At 50.1% G+C, this 22,077-nt stretch overlaps 1 protein-coding gene across 1 annotated transcript; it reads right to left on the reverse strand.

The window, feature by feature from the left end:
• Positions 1 to 21,567: 21,567 nt before the first annotated feature.
• On the reverse strand, positions 21,568 to 22,015 carry LOC308532898 (uncharacterized protein C17orf100). Its single transcript, XM_081110569.1, has one exon. It carries the CDS (start codon positions 21,936 to 21,938, stop codon positions 21,579 to 21,581), a length of 360 nt encoding a protein of 119 aa, XP_080966695.1. The 5' UTR covers positions 21,939 to 22,015; the 3' UTR covers positions 21,568 to 21,578.
• Between the last annotated feature and the right edge of the window lie 62 nt (positions 22,016 to 22,077).

Below are 22,077 nucleotides of genomic sequence, written 5' to 3' on the forward strand. Positions count from 1 at the left end.
CAGGGGAGTGATTAGGGGGCGATCAGGCAGGCAGGCAGACGAGTGATTAGGAGCCAGCAGTCTCAGATTGTGAGAAGGATGTCCAACTGCTGGTTTAGGCCTAATCCGGAGGGGTCCCAGATTGGAGAGGGTGCAGGCGGGGCTGAGGGACACCCCACCAGTGCACGAATTTCGTGCACTGGGCCTCTAGTACTGTAATTAAACACGTCTGTGTTTGCTTCTGTGTGTGCGTATGTGAGGACAATACTTTCCTAGAATGAAGTGCTGGCTCAGGGAGTGTGTGTATTTACATACGGGACAGATATTGCCAAACTGCTCTCCAAAGATGTAGTGCCAGGATATATTCTCAAAAATTGTGCCTGAGAGCTTACTCTCCCACACCCTTAGCGACTCTGTGTGTATCAAACTTCCCAGTCTCTGCTGATAGTTGAAAAATGCCATCTCATGATTTGCAAATAACATTGAACATTTTTCACATATTCATAATCCATTTGTGCATCTTTTTTTGGTAAACTCCCTCTTTTTCTCATTTTTGAGAGTTTTTAAAAGGCCTTTTCTTACTCATTTGTAAGAACTCTTTATATATTAAGGAAATTAGTCATTTGTCTGTCATAGGAAGTTATAGTTTATGTTAAGCTCTGGTGAAGCTAGTTACTGTTTATTCTTTTTAATTTATTCCCCCTACCTTTTCTCACATATTTTTCCATAAGAATTTCTGAATCAGCTTTCTCTAGTTTCAAAAACAACCTGCTTGGCCTTTACCCCTCTGGCGCTCTCTCCTACTACTGTTTCCTTCTCCCTCCAGGATTTCTGACCTCAGCACTATTGGCATTGGGACCTAATAATTCCTTTTTTGTCGGGAGCAGTTCTGTACACTGGGGGGTATTCAGCAGCATCTTGGCTTCTATTCACCAGATGCCAATAGCAACCCTGCACGCCCCACGCCCCCCTCCCCGGTTGTGACAATGCAAAATGTGGGCAGGCAGTGCCAAACGTCTGAGGGACTCGCTCTGATTAGCTGCACGGCTCTCCTCAGCGTTCCTAGAGCGGGCAGAGAACACTCCTGCCTCCTCTAAATCTCTGCTCCAATGTTTCTTCTCAGCCTATTTCAGACCACAGTTCCCCTGCCTGCCCCACACTCTCTATACTGTTCCTGATGTTCCTTTATTGCGCTTTTTACCTTCTAAAATAATATAATTTACTCCTTTAGGCCTTTATTTTGTCTGTCTCTCCCCTTCCTTTAAGAGTGTAAGTCCCACAAAGGCCAAGATTTTTATCTATTTTGTTCTCTCCTGTGCTGAGAACACACCTGGTACATAAGGTGCTCCATAAATATTGAGTGAATGAATGAGTTGAAGAATAGACTTGTGGGTTGGCTTAGGGGAGAGATGACATCTTGGCTCATCCTACACAGTAAAATGGTGTTTTCCAGATATTAAAGCTTACTTTTACGTATGTCTTCCTGTACAATTTTAAAGTTTCTTACAAATAAGAAATTCCAAATGATATTTATAGTAAACTTCTGCCCAGACTGGTTTTTAGTGTTCTTACTAGTGGACTTGGTAAGTGGAACTGCCTGACTTACGTGGAATGGCTGTCAGCAGGGTGCCAGGCCCCAGTGGCCTCTCTGGGAGGGTGACCCTGGGGCCTGCAGTGATGTCTGGGGGCCCCTTGTTCCCCACCACCCAGTCCAGAGCTCTTCCTCAGTCTCCTGGGAGGGCCTCTGCTGTGGCTGATGGAGCCTCCCAAGCATCCATCCCCCTCTTGCTCCCCAAGGGGGCTTACCTGTCCTGGCTGGTTCGCTAATCTGCTGGGAGGGGCTGTGGTAGGCACGGGCTGTTCAGTGGAGTAGGCTGTTGGAGGAGAGATGTCCCTTGGCAGCCTCTGAGAAGACCGAGAACGAGGGCCTTCCTTCCCTGCCTCTGTTTCCCCAGATCCTGGCAGATGGGCCCCTGCTCCCCACCTCGCACTACACTCTCGCCCAGGCCTAAGCTGGGAGTGATGGGGAGACGCAAGGCAGAGGCCAGCTCTGGACCCTCCTCCTGGGAAATGGGCACAACCCTTCGAGGTTCTGAGGACTCTGGGCTGGGCACACACTGGGCACTTTTTGGAGAGGGCTGTCCTTATTTCGTCAGCCATGGATGCCAGTCTCCAGGGTGTCCCTTCCAGCAGTCCCTATGAGGATGCTGGAAGGACCACGTTAGCTGCAGTCCACCCCCAGCCCCCTGACTGTGCCTGAGGCAGCCTCACAAGGGCCTGAAACCGTGACCCAGAGCCACCCGTGCCAGGAGGAAGACCCGTAGAAGCACCCAGCTCCCTCCTCCTGTGTAAGTCAACATAAAACAAGATATGCTGGGGAGGCAAGACCTTAGGTGCTGACTGTTGGTGTACAAAGCACTGTGTCATGTCTGCCTGGGACCATGGGGGCCCCAGTGGCCCTGCTCAGAGCCCAGGCAGGACACGCAGCAGGCAGGTCTGGGCTGTTGGGAGGCTTGGCCGGGGCCCTGCGGCTCCCAGGGCGGCAGGCGGCAGGCCCCATGGGGCCATGGCAGTGTCCTGCGGTTCGCCACTTCACATTTATAGCTGCAGGCTTCTCAGTTTACTGTCCCTGGCGGAGGCCTGGCTCTCTGCGCCGCAGCTGTGGTGAGCTGGGTGCCTGCCTGAGCGCTGAGCTGAGGGAGGCTCCGAAGTTTCCCAGGAACCCCCGCCCAGGGCTGGCCCTGCTCTCTGCCCAGAACCTGGTTTCAGGCTGGAGGAGCTGCTGGATGTGGAGGGTCCCCTGGCACCCCTGCCGCCCGGGCCTCCATGAGCAGCGGGAACCTTGCCAGAGAGCGGGTGAGGGTGAGGGTGAGATAGGAGAGGGGCTGACAGCCAAGGCTGGGTGCCCGGGGGTTGCTACCCAATAAGCACACGGGACACATCCAGCTGCTGTTCTGCAATGTGAACCCTTACCCCGTGGGGTTTCCCATGCAGCCCCTGCCAGGGCAGCCTCCCCATTCTCGTGGTGCTCCTCTCAGCGGATGGATGTGTCTCTGTTCACCCGGAGGGTCCGAGGCTGGGAGAGGTTAGGGAGGGAGGCGAGTTGTCTGAATGCTGGCAGCCCTGGTGGAGCCTGGAGCAGGACCATGAGCCTGACTCCAAAGCCTGTGCCAAGGGGACCCCAACTTTTGTCGAACTGGAGACTGGGGTCCTGCTGGTTTGCCAGAGCCCTGGGAGGAGCGGGGCCTGGCTCCTGGGCACCCAGCGGCAATCTGCCTACTTGGACTCAGTTTTGGGGTGTGGGGGGCCCAGTGCAGATGGACTCCTGCCCTGTCCTCCCCACCTGGGCCCAGGGCCCTGGGTCTGCCTGCTCTTTGGGAACTCTGGGAGTAGGAGGGCAGGTCTGAGAGGGAGGGAATCTGGGGTCAGGCATGAGACAGGCCTCTGGGCGTCTGGAAGCTCACACCCTGCAATCGAGGGAAACCCCAGAGAGCAAACAGGGGAGGGGTGGGGGCAGGTAGGGCCATGATTACTGGGTGGGGTGTGGAGGCACCCATGGGAGGGAGGCTGGGCCCACCTTGGGGAGGTGAGGCAGGAGGGCAGATACCTAAAAACGGAGCCGATGTTCATATAAATAGAATACCTGTTGGGTGTGTTTCCTTTTAAAGCTGGGATTTATTTCAGGGTTCCCTTCCTCAGCAAACACCCAGCGGGCCAGTCCGTGGTGGTTTCAGCCTGGCGACACGGGCGGCTGACCAGTCAGGTCATGGTGCCCTTCCTCTGGTGTCAGATGCAAAGGGCAGTTCTGTCCTTACTGACTGCCCGTGGGGGCCTGGTCTGTGCTGAATGGGCCATGGGAAGAAGCAGGTCCTGTCCCTGCCCCCGAGGGTGAGGCAGGCCTCCTCCAGATTGTGCAGGGGGGACAGGTTAACTCGGCCTTGCCAACCAGGAAAGTATCCAGGGCCTTGTCTATGCAGAGCTTTGAAGGATGAATATGAGTTTTTCAGATTCTCCTTTTTTTCTTATAACAAACAGTAAGCCCCTACTATGTGCTGGGTGTCAAACTCTTAACAGAGAGACAGGACACAGGCCCTGCCCTGAGAAGTCCAGCAGGACAGTCATGTGAGTGGTGACAACAATGTCTTAAATGTTAAAATAGAAGTGAGTGTAAGATGCATCAGGGACTGAGGAGGGACCCATCCATTCTTTGTGGGGACATAAGAATAAGGGTCTGCACAGGACACTGGCTGGCTTGTCCTGGGCGTGGCTGAGGCCAGGGGAGCTGTGTGCAGCAGGAGAATTATGCTAAGAAATACGTACTTGGGCCTGTTCGGACTGGCTCAGTGCTTGAGCAACGACCCATGAACCAAGAGGTCACAGTTTGATTACCAAGAAGTCATGGTTTGATTCCTGGTCAGGGCACATGCCTGGGTTGCAGGCTTGATCCTCAGTGTAGGAACATGCAGGAGGCAGCCAATCAATGATTCTCTCTCATCATTGATGTTTCTCTCTCTCTCCTTCTCACTTCCTCTCTGAAATCAATAAAAAATATATTTTAAAAAAAGAAATAGGTACTTGGATTGGGTTTTCTTAGGTTCAACTGCTTAGCGAGTTGCCCCAGCAGCCAAGAGTGTGGGACTCGTGTTTCAGTCCACTTGTCCGTGGATTAGCCGTGTGCTTTGAACAATGGGATTCCAGCTCCTACTCCTTCACGTACAAGCTGGGTGGCCTTGAGCCCCCTGCTTCACCTCTCTGAGCTCCATGTGCTCATGGTAACAGTGGTCACACCGACTCGGCAGGAGTGATGTGAGTAAAGGAGATGTGTGCACAAGGTCTCCTGCAGTTTGCTGATAAAGTGATGCTGTTCTCTCTCCTCCACAGGAGGCAGGACTGGTCCTGGGAGAGCCCGTGGAGGAAGGGACGGTGGTCTATACACCCAAGCCCACCCTTGCTGTCAGCGGTGTCTTTATGGGGAGGAGAGGTGGCGTTCTCTGGTGGGTCCCTGGACAGGGAGGGGTGCACCCCAATGGGAGGGTTGCCTGCCTTGACTCAGGCCTGGTTGTCACAGGGGCTGTCTGCGTAAGCCTGGCTCCCCTGTCTTTTTCTCTTCTGAATTTGGGCAATGACAGCCTGTCTGTGACAAGTGTACCCCAACAGCCAGGGCTTGGCTCATCTGACTCCGGACCCCAGTTAGTTGGGGAGGAGGCTGAAGCTCTGAGATGGGACTGACCTGAGAGGCTGGCCTGTTCCAGGGTATGGAGCTTCCTCCGATCTCCAGACTCCCACTCCTCAGGGCGAAGCTGCAGCACCCCAATTATTCACAGCACCGGTGGTCTCCTCGAGCGCCGGTGCTGACTTGGCCCTGATGCAGGCTGCCCAGGAGGACCGCCAACAAGATGGGCCTTGCGAAAGGCCCGTTACCTGCCAGTGCTCGGCATCCAAAATAGAATCTCGCGCGGCAAAGCCTTTAATTCCACGTGTCCCAACAGCAGGTCAGTGTAGGGATAACTATGATCTAACTGGTCTCGAGCTATAATTACGGAGTCAGGATAAAAAATTACAGGCATTGTGTGGGCTTGTTTTAAATATAACGTAATCCATACCGTCCTCTCTCTTATTTGCTAGACTTGAGGTGGAGTCTTTGGTGGTTGGCACAGGTTTTGCCTGACGTGTAGCAGATAAACATGGCCCTTGCCAAGTGGAAGGGACACAGCGGGAGGCCTCCCCGGACCCCTGACTGCCCACAGCCCACAGCCCACACGCGTCTGGGAAGTCTCTTTGTTGTTCACATCATCTGCATGTCGTATCTCTCCAACTGGCCGCCCTCTCTCCAGCCTCCCCCGGCCAGTCCACCAAAAACATCTTTGTAAAACACAGCCTTGATGCTCCATGGCGCCCCTCTGCCTACAGGGTAAATCCAAACCCAAGTCCCTTCATCTCTTGGCCCCAAACCACCTTCCAGCACCTATTTGGGGACAGCAGCTCTGAGTACGTGGGACCTGGGGTGGCCCAAATGGGTCACACTCAGACCTCTCGGCTGATGAGCTGAGGGTGGGTCTGGGCAGGTGACCTTGTCCATGTGTTTCAGCTCCTCCACTACGACTACAGGCTGTCGTGAGGGTGGAATGAGGTCACACACTCCTATGGTGACCCTAGGCATGTCCCCTTCCCTCACCAAGTCTCCGTTCACCTGGTAAAAGGAATCAATAGTCTAATTGCCTTTCTAATCGGTAAATGTTTTTAAAGTGGTGTTTTTTTGGTGTAGTTGGTTGTGTTGTAAGGCGGGCAAGCATTATTAGTTCAGCCTCTGGGAAATACACACGCAAAACATGCTTATATCCTAGGAGTAGGAATCGAACCTATCGGAAAAGTCAAACTGTGGACAAAGATGTATGTTTCAAAGATGTTTACTTCAATGTGTGTTTATGCTCTTGAAGAACTGAAAATATAAAATGCCCAATATTTAGGTAACAGTAAGTATTCATGGTGTATCCACTCAAAACACATTTATGCACTCATTAGAAGTGTTTATAAAGAACATTTTTTATGTTGAAAATGCTTATATTTAAAGTGAATAAGACAGATACAAATTGTATGTGTTTTTATGATAATAAAAACATACACGACCACAGGAAAAAAGTTGAGGTGGAAATATAGTAGCAGTTATCTTTGGTGACCTTACAGGGTTATATATTTTCGTCTTGTTTTCTGTATTTCCAAATATTTTAGAATAGGCATGCACTACTTTATAATCATTTTTAAAAAAGATGAGTGTTAAAAATCGTCTAAATAAAATGAGAAGCTAGAACTCGATGTCTGAGTTTCTAGCTTTTAACAGCCTCCAATTGCAAGGTCCGTGGTATCTGAGAGGTGACAGCGGAGACCGCCTGCCTCAGTGACGAGCAGCAGGTCCAGTGCCCAGAGTCAGCAACTCGCCAGCCACAGGCTCCCACGTGCATCTGCGCCGACTTCCCGCAGGGTCAGCTGCCTTTCTGAAGTCTTCCTGAAATCTCCCCAGGTGCCTAGGAACCTTCAACGCCACTGGAAGTGGGCAGTGCGCCAGCCCGATCTGTCTCTGCCGCACCATGGAGTGCTGGTGGCCACGGATCCGTGCATCCACCGGAACAAGTGGGTTCCGCCTGAGAAGGAAGCTCTTTCTGCCACCTCGGGCCAGGGGCTCGGAGCAGGAAGAGAGGCTGAGCTGCGGTCACCACTGTGGGCCCCGCTGCTATCCACATCTGGACTTTGGGGACCCACATCCCCACTGCCAGGACAAGCAGGTCCATTTGTTCTGAAGGTGGAGAGCTGGGAACACTTCACTGGAGGGGGTCACTGAGGGACAGCCTGGTCACTCCCACCATTTCTCGGGAGATCAGCCCAGATGAGGCCACCTGGAGAGATAAAAGGGGTTCTTGAAGAGCCCCCGGAGGAAGAAAGGGGCCCATATGAGATCGGTGGGGGAGAGAGGCCCTCTAGGCCAGGGGTCTAGCCAGCAGCTTGTCAGGGCCTGTCCAGGACCGCCACGAACCAGCCATGTGCCTGCCCAGTTAGAAACCAGAGCAAGTCCCCGAATCAGAAGCTGAAAGACCATGGCAGACAGACAGGCTTAGGGAGAGAGAGCAAGATGGCACGCAGCAAGGGCAGAGGTGGGGAGAGGGACAGGCTGAGGCCCAGTGCGGGCAGGGAGGCCATCCCAGGAGTGAACTCCCAGGAGGAGACCAGCGCCCAGAACACTCATCCTGGCTGCAATCAGGGAATCACAATTAGAGGAGCCGGTGTGCCACTTTACGCCTACTAAATTAGCACCCATTAACCAAATGATACCATCTCAGCTGCCAGGCTGTGGGAAAATCAGCTTAGACACACCGCCCGTGGCCCTGTAAATTAGCTTGGCCTTTTAGGGAAGAAATTGGGCAATACGGCTCCAGGGCTATTAAAATGCTCATCTCTCATTCTGTGGTAATTCCACTTCTTGGAATGTGTTGCGAGGAAATAATTCAACAGAAAAATGACAGGCTTGTACATCAGAGATGATGAGCGCAGTGTTATCCGTTATGGTCAATGGGCACCGGGAATGTTGTTTAAAATAGGGAATATGAAGGCTAAATAATAGCATTTAAGGATCCTTATGATATGTGCAAAAAGCAGAAAATAACACTATCCATATGAAATTAACAATGACACAAAACAGCCGCCTGGATGCCCGGCAGCCCCGCCCTTGCTGGTGACCGGTGGTCCTTGACGCCCGCTGGCCACACAGACACTCCTGTCTTCCCTAGGGGCCTCCCTGCCGCTCCCCGTCTGGAGCTCTCTAACCAAGAGGCCTAACCCACAGACCTCAGACTGGTGGGGAGACAGTCCTGGCCAAGCCTGCCCACCTAGGCAGCTGACGCTGGGGCCCTGGGGCGTCTGGGTGATGTCTGCTGGGTCACTCCAATGTCACACCTCACGGAGCCGAACCAGAACAGACACGGTGGAGTCGGGTCCTCATTTAAGAAAAGGGATGAAGTGATGTTTCAGCTTTGAAATGTCTTGCTATGTGGGAGCACAGCACTCTGTGTAAGCCAGCTGAAGTCTGGGCTCCCAGCTGGGCATCCTGGAGTGAAGGCACTTTAGAACAGACTGCAGGCAAAGGAAGGAGTCGTGGGGCTCCCCTCCTGGCCTGCCCCCGAGGAGGCACAGCTGGGATTCTGAACTTGAACCACCAGTTCTCCCTCTTCCCCTCGTTTCTAGTGGCCGTCCCCGCAGTGGCAGTGACTGAGAACTCACTAACTCGAGGGTGAATGACAAGAAAGGGAAGAGACCATGTAGGGCAGTGGTTCTCAACCTTCTGGCCCTTTAAATACAGTTCCTCATGTTGTGACCCAACCATAAAATTATTTTCGTTGCTACTTCATAACTGTCATGTTGCTACTGTTATGAATCGTAAATATCTGATATGCAGGATGGTCTTAGGCGACCCTGTGCAAGGGTCGTTCGACCGCCAAAGGGGTCACGACCCACAGGTTGAGAACCCATGACGTAGGGCATGAATGAGCATGTGTCACCAAACAATTCTTATTCAAAGCCTGTCTGGCTCTCCAAACGTGCCCTTAATGGCGCTCCAGAGAAACCACGTCCCTGCCTCACAGGGGCGGAGGCCATTCAGTGGCCATGCCTGTGTCCATGCACAGGACTGAACACAGAGCCTTCATCATGGTCCCTGCCCTTGACGTGCTTTCAATCTCAGGGAGAGGCAGGAGTGAACAAGGCAGAATAATTCAAGGAGCGATCACGTGGGTGCTGTGAAGAGGTGGCCGCGGTGGGGAGTGAGAACACCCAGGAAGTGGGCTCAGGATGGGGTGGAGGGCCCAGCAAGGCTCCCTGGGGAGGTAGAAATGGAGCAGGGCCTGGAGAACAGGATTTTACCTGGAAGAAGGAACATCAGGGGCCAGGGGCAAGTGCAGGAGTCCGCCTCAGCCTCCCCAGCTTCTCACCTGGGGGCCTGCCAACGACCCACCCTGCCCAGACCTCTGAGGAGAGTGCAGTGGTGGTCTCAGCCTGATTCAAAGGCTGAGGGTCCTGAAACTGACCGTGACCGTTCATTCATTCCTTAGTTTGCTCGTATCACAAACACTTACTGCACACCTGCTCTGTGCTAGGCACTCCTGCAGGTTCTGGGGATACAGTGACGAGTCGAGGTCTGTGCCCTTCCAGTGGGGAAAATAGACAACAGACAAGTGACAAATAAATTCACACTGGAGAAATATATAAGAAGGGTTAGTGGATAAGTGTGATGAAGGTGGGGGAGGAGGTATTTATTTTTTTTAATTTTTTTATTTTTAAAATATATTTTATTGATTTTTTCCAGAGAGAAAGGGAGAGGGATAGAGAGTTAGAAACATCGATGAGAGAGAAACATCGACCAGCCGCCTCCTGCACACCTCCTACTGGGGATGTGCCCGTAACCAAGGTACATGCCCTTGACCGGAATTGAACCTGGGACCTTTCAGTCCGCAGGCCGACTCTCTATTCACTGAGCCAAACCGGTTTGGCATGGGGGGAGGAGGTATTTAATCAATAAAATCAATATCTGATTTAACACGTAAATGATGTGAAGAGGCAAACATCATTAAAAGAATCTGGGGGGGGGGGAAGAATCTGGGAAAGAGCATTCTAGGCAGCAAACATGGAAAGTGCAAACACAGAGATAAACTTGGCCCATTTAATGATTAGCATGAAGGCCAGCAAGGTGGAGAAGGCATCAGGGGCTGGTGGGGTGGAGGGACAGGAGACTGGGCCGCAGTGCAGGCGCATGGGAACCACCGGAGGAGAACATTTCAAGGAGAGGATGGCTCCCAGTTTCAAATGCTACAGAAGGGTTGGCGAGGACGGGGCTGAGAAGAGGCCATTGGAGTTAAGACTGGGCACCATAGGAATAGACCTTGGGAAGGACAGCTTTGGTGCAGCGAGGCTGCAGGGGTAGACAAGACATCAGGTGGGGAAGCTTAAGCAGCAAGGGCAGACAGCTCTTGGAGGAAGTCTGGGAGAGAATAAAATAAGATGAAGCATGGCTTAGGGGTAGGGTGGGTCGGATGGGGAAGAGGGAGTCCAGGCTGGGAACAGGGGAAATATAGCCAGAGAGGGAGAGGTGCCCCATGGACTTCCCACTTCATTCTTCTTTCCCCGCTCAGACCTCAGGCTTCTTGCGCCCTCCTGCCCAACAGGCATCTCTTCCCTAGTGGTGGCCTGGCCTCCACCTGTCCTTTGCTCAGGGAGACAGCGCACTACTGCACGGCGGGCAGGCAGCCTAGTCCATCCTGGGGCTGGCTCCACAGTTAGAAAAGCTTTCCTTGGAGATCGGACACAGACGTGGCACAGTGTGGGGACTTCAATGGGGCTGGGCTTTCTGTGTTTGGCTATAGATCTCATAATACGTTTAAGCTGAGCCCAAATGCACCTCCTTGTAGCTTTTACCCTTTGATTCTTATCCTGCTCTTGAGGCTTCCTTCAGACAGCGGAGGGCAGCGGGCCCACCTTGTTTTCCTGTCTCAGGCTTTACCATCCCTGCTCTTCTGGGGTCTCCAGGATTTCTCCTGAACACCCTGCAGCCTCACTGGCCTTTAACATAGATACATTACTAGGGGAACAGCTACCTATTCCTCTCCTACCAGCAGACGAGTGGTTAAGAGCCAGCCTGGGTTTGAATCCTGGCTCTGCTCCTCCCTAACAGGTAACCCTGGATAAGACACTTAAGTTCTCTCTGCCCCAAGGTCACGCGGATGCGTGGGTTAAGAATGTAGTGCTTCCAACGGTGTCCAGGGGAAGGTCAGTGCTCAGTGCATGTTTACTGCTCGCAGGTGTCAAAGCTCCTTTAGGAAGTGAATATAAAGCACAGGAGTCCCCCTAAATCAGCGGATCTCAGCCTGTGGGTCGCGACCCCTTTGGGGGTCGAACGACCCTTTCACAGGGGTCGCCTAAGACCATCCTGCATATCAGTTATTTACATTACGATTCATACCAGTAGCAACATTACAGTCATGAAGTAGCAACGAAAATAATTTTATGGTTGGGGGTCACAACATGAGGAACTGTATTAAAGGGTCGCGGCATTAGGAAGGTTGAGAACCACTGCGCCTAAACCGACGTGGGCATGCCACGTGGCGATGCTTCGATTTCCCCAGAGGGACCAGCATGGCCAGGGCCCGCTCCTGAATCAGAGGAAGCTGGTCTGAGAAAAACAAGGCCCGGGAAGCACCCCCAGGGTGTCTGAAAGTCAGAGACCAGAACCTGGTCCCGGATGGAGAATGCAAAGTGGCCGCAGCAAAGCCATCTGGAGAGTCCCCTCAGAAGCTGTCATTCCTGCGGGCAAGTGAGCGGGACCTTCTGTCAACAACTGTCCCCTCGGGCCTCTGTCCTGCTTGGCACTCGGCCTAGGTTTCTGGTCGTCCAAGAATCAGCCTTTACTGCTGTGTGCAAGGGTGGTCTGACCTCTGCTGTCCACTGAGTGTCATGGCACCAACGTGAAGATGGCCATGACTCGGGGCACTGTAGTGGGAGGAGACCTCAGACATGCACTTTCTCCAACTGTTTTGACAGTTGTACTTCAGCTCCAGGCCCAGAAAAGCAACAAAACCAGCCACTGCTGACCTCAGGACCAGCTGCGTGGCGTAATGACCCCCTGGTGCCGGCCCATCAATCAATAGAGACCACAACCCTGAATGGACATACCTGGAAAGCTACTGGGTATTCTATTGAGATCTTCCCCTGGGACCTCCCCTAAAATCTCCACCCTTAAACCCTTAGGACAGAGGACCCAGTGGGCTCTGCCTCGCAGGGGCACGCCCCCACCTTCTCCTTCCCTTCCCCTCCACACCCAGGCACGGCACCACTAGCTCCCTCACTCCCAAGCGCCCTCCTTTACCTCTATCACTTGTTTCCTAAGCCCATTTCTTCCAGGAATTACTTTTTCTACCTCTGTAATTTACCCAATAAATGTTCTCTTGCTGAGAAAAAAAGAAAGAAAAAAGGACTTTGACACGGAGTTATAAATTGTCTTAAGCTTCCCCCCTCCCTCCATTCATTCCATTAAGAGCCCAGCCTGTTTTGTCTTCAAGACGGGAAGTATAGTGTCAGTCACTGGTAACTGACTGGGTGCTTAATGTGTTAATGGTGTGATGTACTCTGATATTTTCTGCTCTGTTCTATTTTATTTTTAAAAATGCTAATTGTGACCCACTAAATTGAGTTCACCAGTATTTAATGGTTTGATTCTTGGTCAGGGCACATACCTAGGTTGCAAGTTCAATCCCCAGTTGGGGTACATGTGGGAGGCAACCGAGTGATCTCTCTCTCTCTCTTTCCCTTCCCCTCTCTCTAGGGTCAATGATGCATACTCAAAGGTGAGGATTTAAAAAAAAGTCTTTGAAGCAGAAGGAAAATGCTACCAGATGAAAATCTGGATCTACACAAAATTAAGAGTACCAAAATTGCTAACTATGTGAATAAAGAGCTTTAAAAAAATTATTTAAATTTCTTTAAAAGCTAATCAACTGTTTAAAGCAAATATGCTAACAGTGTACTGTGAGGTTTATAACATGTATGACAACAATAGCAAAAAGGTCAGGAAAAATGGAAGTATACTTTTGTAAGGTTCTTGTACTATACTAGAGGCCCAGTGCATGAAATCATGCATTGGGGGGTGGGGGGGGGGAGGCCCCTCAGCCTGGCCTGTGCCCTCTCACAGTCTGGGACCCCTGAAGAGGGAGGCCTGAGGCCCTGCCCACCCACCACAGCCCACCGGTTGGTGGCCTGGGCCTCCCTCTGCAGGGCAATCATGGGGCGATGGCCATGTTCCGACCAATCGCATCACACCCACCTTGGCTGGCCTGGCGCCGGTGGGTGTCATAGCATGGTAGTCCGACGGCTGTTCCACTGTTCAGCCATTTGGTTGATTTGCATATTACACTTTTATTATTATAGATGTCAAGTAACATAACATCATGTGAAGGTAGAAGATGATTTTAAAAATGTATACTATAAACCCTACTGAAACTACTAAGATAAAACAAAAAGCGTAAATAAGCCAACAAAGGAGATTAAATAATTACAAAATATTAAATTAACACAAAAGGAAGAAAAGGAAACAAAGACTAGAGTGAACAAATAGAAAACAAACAGCTAAATTTAAACCCAACTATGTCAATAATTACAGAAAACATAAATTGTATAAAGATTCCCATATTAGCAAAAATTACTAGGTTGGATTTAAAAAGCACCAAGATCCAACTATATAATACAACAAATCCATTTTAAATATAAAGATATAAGTAGGCTGAAAGCAAAAGGGCGGGGAAAGGTGCACCACCCTAACAATAATAGAAAGAAAGCTAGATGGGGCGGGGCAGAAACCAGGTGGAGGGGGGCAATGGGGGAAATAGGAGAACATCTGTAATACTCTCAACAATAAAGATTTTTTTTTTTAAATATTTTTATTGATTTTTTACAGAGAGGAAGAGAGAGAGACAGAGAGCCAGAAACATCGATGAGAGAGAAACATCGATCAGCTGCCTCCTGCACATCTCCCACTGGGGATGTGCCCGCAACCCAGGCACATGCCCCTGACCGGAATCGAACCCGGGACCCCTCAGTCCGCAGGCCGACGCTCTATCCACTGAGCCAAACCGGTTTCGGCAACAATAAAGATTTTTTAAAAAGGAAACTGGAGTTCCTATGTTAATATCAAATAGAATAGACTTCAGAGTAAAGAATATTATCGGGAAACAAGAAAGTCACTTCAGCCATGGCCAGATTGCTCAGTCGTTAGAGTGTCAGCCCTCAGACCGAAGGGTCCTGGGTTTGATTCCCAGTTAAGGGATTAAGAGCATGTACCTTGGTTGCTGGGAGACAACCAATCGATGTGTCTCTTTCATGTCGATGTTTTGTGGGGGCTTTTTTTTTTCTCTCTCTCCTCCTCCTTCCCCCTTTCCACTCTCTAAAAATCAATGGAGCTCTAGCTGGTTTGGCTCAGTGGATAGAGCGTCAGCCTGGGGACTGAAGGGTCCTGAGTTCGATTCTGATCGAGGGCACATGCCCAGGGTTGCAGGCTCGATCCTCAGTAGGGGGCATGCAGAAGGCAGCTCATCAATGATTCTCTCTCATCATTGATGTTTCTATCTCTCTCTCTACTCCCCCTTCCTCTGTGAAATAAAAAAATATATTTTTAAAAATCTCTATATATAAAAGCCTAAGTGACCATCACAACCAAACAGACGACCGAACAGGCTGTGTGGGGAGAATAGGCTGGCAGGGGGGTTAGTGAGGGATGACCAAATGACTGAGCAGCAGGCTGTGTGGGGCGACCAGGCCCTCAGGGGGGCAGTTGAGGGAGACCAGGCTGGCAGAGGGGGGCAATGAGGGGTGACCAGGCCGGTGGGGGAGCGAAATGGGGGTGACCAGGCTGGCATGTGGGGCAGTAAAAGGCGACGAGGCCGGCGGGGAGCCAGTTAGGGGCGACCAGGCTGGCGGGGGGGGGGGGGGCAGTAAGGGGCGACCAGGCTGGCAGGGGGGCGGGCAGTTGGGGGCGACTAGGCTGGCAAGGGGTGGGCAGTTGGGGGTGACCTGGCCAGCAGCGGGGGCAGTTAGGGGGGATCAGGCAGGCAGGCAGGCAGGCAGGTAAGTGAGCAGTTAGGAGCCAGTGGTCCTGGATTGTGAGAGGGATGTCCGACTGCTGGTTTAAGTCCAATCCTGGCAGTCGGACAGCCCCTGAGGGGTCCCGGATTGGAGAGGGTGCAGGCTGGGCTGAGTGGGGACCCTCCCCCCCCCCCCCCCGCATGAATTTCATGCACCGGGCCTCTAGTAAAATAATAAAAATCAATGGAAAAGTATCCTCAGAGGAGGATACAAAAAAAGTCATTTTGCAGAGGCCGGTTTGGCTCAGTGGATGGAGCGTCGGCTTGTGGACTGGGGGGTCCTGGGTTTGATTCCGGTCGGGGGCATATGCCTGGGTTGTGGGCGCATCCCCAGTGGGAGATGTGCGGGAGGCAGCTGATCGATGTTTCTCTCTCATCGATGTTTCTGACTCTCTGTCTCTCTCCCTTCCTCTCTGTAAAAAAATCAATGAAATATATTTTTAAAAAAGTCATTTTATAATGATAAAGGGGCCAATTTATCAAGCAGAAATGATGATGCTAAATGTTTATGCACCTGATAACAGATCTTCCAAATACTAATGAGGTGTTTTTGGGGCCTCATAGGAAAGACAGTGCTTTGTAGGATTCCATATAAATAGAGTCTCTATTTCTTCTTTTTCTATTTTCAGTCTCATCTATTATGCTCACTGTAAATTAAACGTAAGGACACTATACCTACCTTCATATGGTTATCAAAAGAAGCCATCCTGAGAGGCAGTAAATAGTGGCTGCAAGAGGATAGTGGTGGTAAGTTATTTTGGCTTCTCTGGACTTCAGTTTTTCCATCTGTACCATGAAGGTCAACTGTTTTGGAAAAAAAAAAAGTTTAAACAGTGACTTTTCCCCCAGCCTATTAACATGTTGAACCCATATAAGCACGTGGAACCATGGAGGCTGGGTCAACTATCCAGGGCTTGGGCACTGGTACTAGCCATCCTGGGATGGGAGCAATAGCAAGGATGGAGGACCCAGAATCCTAGGAGATCTAAATGAGAACTTGAGCCAAATGCCTTGCTGGTCAGGCTCTTAATTCTTCCCCTGACTTGTGTGATCTGGGGAAAGAGTATTCTATTAACAACAGTCTTTCACTTGAAGCATTTTCAACAACTGACAGCAAATATAGATGTGAATTTTGTAAGCTGCCCTCAGCTTATATGTAAATGAACGGATTATGGGGAGAATGACAGGTGCTGACTTGTACTTATTTAATTTTTCCAAGTGACCTGATTGGCAACAACCGAAGGCAAATGACAGCTATTGCCTAGCTCAACACATCCGAGGGATTAGCAGATGGAGCCATTAGCGGCTTTCTTAGCGGGCAATGGAGGGGACAGCATTGCTCTCTGCTCTTCTTCGCACACAAGTGCTCAGCATTATATACCAGGTCACAGGCACCACAGCACCTGGGCTCCTTTGAAGCTTCCGAGAGAGGACGCTGTGGGGAGGATGCTGGCACACAATATGCGCAGCACACGCTTATCATATGCAGCAGCTACATAAAACTGTGACAGATATAAGCTGCTTTAACATACAGGATCATCTCGAGCTGTGGGATCTGATGTGTAAACCAGTGTGTATGGCAAATATCTTGTCAACATCCTTTTCTTCATGTCTCTTGTCTTTTTGCTTTGAAACATGGATAAATGAAATTTGGAGGGAGAAACCTAGGTAACAAGGATAACAGAAAGAAAGAAGGTACCATAGTTCTGTATCCTCCCAGGAGAATCAATCACCTAGAAACCCAGCGTTTGGCTTTTTCACGGAAACCTTCCAACCGGTCTTACAGGTACTATTAAGAAGGGGGGCCGAAACTGGTTTGGCTCAGTGGATAGAGCGTCGGCCTGCAGACTGAAAGGTCCCAGGTTCGATTCCGGTCAAGGGCATGTACCTTGGTTGCGGGCACATCCCCAGTGGGGGGTGTGCAGGAGGCGGCTGATCGATGTTTCTCTCTCATCGATGTTTCTAACTCTCTATCTCTCTCCCTTCCTCTCTGTAAAAAATCAATAAAATATATTTAAAAAAAAAAAAAAAAAAAAGAAGGGGGAATCAAAGCAGTTAACACAGTAAAGTCTAGAAGGATATACTCCAGGTTGCTGACACTCTTTCCAAAGGATGAAAATGCAAAGGGATGATGACAAATTATTAAATTTTCTTTACACATCTTTGAATTATTTCATCTGTTACATTAAGCACATATCACTTCTGTAATATACATTAATAAAGAACATTGATACAGAAAGCAACTACCTTATTCATTTAAAACACACACACACACAAACACTGATCAAGAGAGTGTTTGTATATAATGTACATGGTCTGTCATATTTACAAGAAGCAGTAAGCTCACCAAAGACTAAAATGCCAAAGTCTAATTATTAGTTTATAGCAGAAGTTTTACGAGGCAGGAGCATGAGGGGAGCCTCTGGGTTTGTAACTTTCCTCTTGCCTGAGCCCCTATTCTACTGGGCAGCCCTGTGCCCACCCCTGTAATTAAATGAAGTCATGTGGGTGATGACTTAGCAACAGTGTCTGGAACCAGCTAGTACTCTACCTCACAAAAAGGTCCCACAGAATCAAGGTCACTTACCTCCTGTTAGATGGGATCAGCTTCCTCCTGGGGTAAATATCACATCAATTATTGAAAGCAGAGATGTATGATCTCCTCAAAGGGCAACATATCCCTCTCCTCTGAGAGCTCCTGCCTGAGATGTGACATAGGTCACTACCTCTAAACCAGTCCCACAGCATAATCCTATGATTAGTGGGGTGCTTCCTCAATGGATCATGCTTTAGAATCTTCAGGGTTTTTCAACCTTGGTCCTATAGAGATTTCGGACCCAGTGTTTCTTTGTTGTCAGGGGCTGGGTAGGGGGTAACCTGTGCATTGTAGGATGTTTGGTGGTATAATACAACATATACCAAACTGCTCAAGCCAAAACTTTACCCACTAGATGCCAGCAGTATCCAACCCCCACAGTTGTGGCAAAAATATCTCCAGACATTGCTAAGTATCCACTGTGGGGCAAAACTGTCCCCATTTCAGAACCACTGTCATAGATCAATTTCGTTGTTCTTCAGCTATCCCATAAGAACCTGGGGCTAGGACTACACATTAATGTCCATGTGCCCCACCTCCACCACCAAAAACCCCCCAACAAAACGTGAACTTTTAAACTTTGTTTTAAGACGCGTGAAAGTCAAGTTTCCTGAAGCATTTATCTAACATTTTAGTGCAAATGTTCTCACTTATAGGTGGCTGCCAAAGGACAATAGGCAAGGAAAAATTAGGTAGGTCAAGCCAGGCCCTGTGGGGATGAGAGGGAGGGATGAGGTGTTCAGTTTTTCCTGATGAACAAGATCTCAAATTCACTCGGGCAGCATAAAATGAGTGAGACAGGCTGGCAGACGATAGCTGCTTAGTTGTACGGCTTTAAATACCATCTTCGTACTGATGACCCCACATTTTATATTTCTTTGTTGTTGCTAATCCTCATCTGCCCTTTACCAGGAATTGAACCCGTGATTCCCCAGTGCTCCAGCCAACACTCCAACCACTAAGCCACACCAGCCATGGCCCACATTTTATATTTCCAATCCTCACCTCCCTCATGGTAGCCCGCTTCTTGCACTCAACTGCCATTCAATGTCTCTATTTGGGTCTTATACAGGAATCTCAAACTCAGCACGGCCAAAACGGAACTGATTTTCCCTCCTAAACCTGGTCCTCCTCCGGCATTTCTCATAAATGGCCAGACCACCGCACAACAAATTGCTCAAGCCCAAACTGAAGTCATCCTTGATTCTTCTATTCCTCTTTCCCTCACCTCCATATCCACCGGTCATGTCAGCTCTGTCTCCAAACCCATCCCTAGTCTGCCTCTTTTCTTTAGCTCAGTGATGGCGAACCTTTTGAGCTCGGCGTGTCAGCATTTTGAAAAACCCTAACTTAACTCTGGTGCCGTGTCACATAGAGAAATTTTTTGATATTTGCAACCATAGTAAAACAAAGACTTATATTTTTGATATTTATTTTATATGTTTAAATGCCATTTAACAAAGAAAAATCAACCAAAAAAATGAGTTCGCGTGTCATAGGTTCGCCATCACTGCTCTAGCTCCACTCCTGCCACCCTAGTATGAGCCACTATCATATCTTACTAAACCACGGCATTAGCTTCCTAACTAGTTCTTGTTTTCTTGCTTGTCCCCTACATCAGGTTTTCTCAATATCACACTATTGATATATTGGGCTAAGTCTTTGTTTGGTGTATATGGTGGGGAGGGGCTGTCTCATGAACTGTAGGATGTTTAGCAGCATCCCTTGCCTCCAACCACCAGATGCCAGTAGCAAAACTCTCCCCCATCCCCCGCCCAAACTGTGACAAACAAAAATGTCTTTAGACATTGTGAGGGGACAGAACCACCCCCCGAGCTGAGAACCACGGTCCTGCATCCTACACACAGAAGGCAGGGTATTTTAAAAATATAAATTGCATCATGTCACTCCCGGGCTGAAAACCCTCCAACGTCTCTCCACTGACCTTACAGTAAAACCCCTCCTTGCCTGGCTTACAAGACCTCTATGAACTGGCTCCTGCCTACTTCTCTAACATCCTCTCTTCCCTACCATGACTCTCCCTCGTTAAACTCCAGCCACATGGGTTTTTCTGGTCCTTAAACATTCCAAGCTTGCACCCATCCACTCTTCGCACTTGCTGTTCCCTCTGCCTAGAATACACTCTTTCCAGGTCTTTGCATGGCTCACTGTTCATGCACAGAAATCTCAGCTCCAACGGTGCTTAGTCAGCGAGGCCACCCCTGACCATCCTATCTGAAGAGCCACTGACCTCCACTCTCTACCACATTACTGGTTCGTTTCCTCCACGGTGCTAATCACAACAGGGAACTGTCCTGTTCTCCTGGAGAGCCAGACCCTGTCTATCTGGCCCTCTGCTATAGCTCTAGTGAGAGAATACCATCCGGGATAGAGTGGGTACTCAAATGTCCTCCCCTCCACCTCCTCATATTTCAGGTCAAGTTTCCCTTCTATATATTTCAATGCCATTTAACAAAGAAAAATCAACCAAAAAAAATGAGTTCACGTGTCACCTCTGACACGCGTGTCATAGGTTCGCCATCACTGCTCTAGCTCCACTCCTGCACACATCCCAACGAAGGATCGAACCGGCAACCTGGGCATGTGCCCTGATTGGGAATCGAACCAGAGACCCTTTGATGCTCAACCCACTGAGCCACGCCAGCCAAGGCTCTAAGACAGCGGTTCTCAACCTGTGGGTCGCCAACCTGTGGGTCACGACCTCTTTGGGGGTTGAACGACCCTTTCACAGGGGTCGCCTAAGACCATTGGAAAACACATATATAATTACATATTGTTTTTGTGATGAATCACTATGCTTTAATTATGTTCAATTTGTAACAATGAAAATACATCCTGCATATCAGATATTTATATTATGATTTATAACAGTAGCAACATTACAGTTATGAAGTGGCAACGAAAATAATTTTATGGTTGGGGGTCGCCACAACATGAGGAACTGTATTAAAGGGTCGCGGCATTAGGAAGGTTGAGAACCACTGCTCTAAGTTTATTCTTTTTTTTTTTTTTTTAAAGAAAATATCTTACTTTGTTAATTTTAATTTAATTGGCTTCAGAAAGGGAGGGAGAGGGAGAGATAGAAACATCAATGAGAGAGAATCATTGATCGGCTGCCTCCTGCACGCCCCCTATTGGGGTTCGAGCCTGCAACCCAGGCATGTGCTCCTGGACTGGAATCCAACCCGGGACCCTTCAGTCTACAGGCCGATGCTTTAGCCACTGAGCCAAACCAGCTAGGGCTCTAAGATTATTCTTGACTGGTGACCTTCATTTCTAACTATACTAGAACTATGTTAAAAAGTACAGCTGGGGTTACCATGTACAGGGCTTAGTACAAAAAAAAACAAACCCCAAACCTGCTTATTTTGAAACAAACAAAGGCCAATTACTGAATGAGTGAAAGTCTGTTCCACGCCCCTCAGGTTTTTAGCAGGCATAGAATCATCCTACCGGCATCATTTCTGGTTGCATCCTGTCCCTAGGCAGTGAAGGGACTATGAATCTCAAACTCACCTGGTTCAGAGGTTCAAACAGCCTCTTATCCATCAACTCAGTTTCTACAGGAGAAAGGACCTGGACACTTGTGCTGGCTTCCCGTTAAAACAGTTGCCTGGGTCAAAGGCAGGAGGGTCCAAGGTGCAGCGTGCGCAGTAAATGTTGGCTGAGTCCGGAAACTGCAGATTGGCCTTTCTTAGGCTGATGTACAGGCGGGTGCTCTGATCGGTCCACCTGGCATTGGTGGCTGCAAACTGGAGGCAATGTGGTCCTGGCCGAGGGCCATGGCCCTTCCGTGGCCTTTGGGAAGTGTTTCATCGGGACATTTTTACATTCTGGCTGGCTGCCGTCTTGTCCCTCCGGGGAGGGCTCTCCACGCGGTGCAGAGACGTCTCCACGCGCAAGGACGAGGCCCTGACGTGGCGGGAGGACGTTTCTGTGCGCTGCGAGGAGGTCTCCACGTGCTGGGAGGACACCTCGAGGATGCGAGGAAGCCGCTTCCCAGAGGGGGCCTGGGAGGTCTCCATCTCCACCTGCCGGGAAGACGTGTGCACCCGCCGGGAGGAGGTTTCCACGCGGTGGGACGAGGTCTCCACGCGGACCGTCGATGTCTCCTTGTAGCGGGTGGTTTCCACCAGGGGCGAAGCGGCCTTTCCCCGCAGGGGTGAGGCCATTCTACGGGTGGAAAGGGGGTGGGAGGCCACGGGACCCGGGGAGGCCCCACAGCCTAACACTCCCCGCGAGTCTCGCCCCTGGGTTACATCACAAGGGAAGGGATGATGTCACAATGGCGTGTCACGTCACCGCAGGCAC

The sequence above is a fragment of the Myotis nattereri genome (genome assembly GCF_964212035.1).
Source record: "Myotis nattereri genome assembly, chromosome: 16".
Lineage (NCBI taxonomy): Eukaryota > Metazoa > Chordata > Mammalia > Chiroptera > Vespertilionidae > Myotis > Myotis nattereri.

Coding starts and splice junctions, on each gene's coding strand:
- LOC308532898 (XM_081110569.1), bottom strand. CDS start 21,938: ATGGCCTCACCCCTGCGGGGAAAGGCCGCTTCGCCCCTGGTGGAAACC.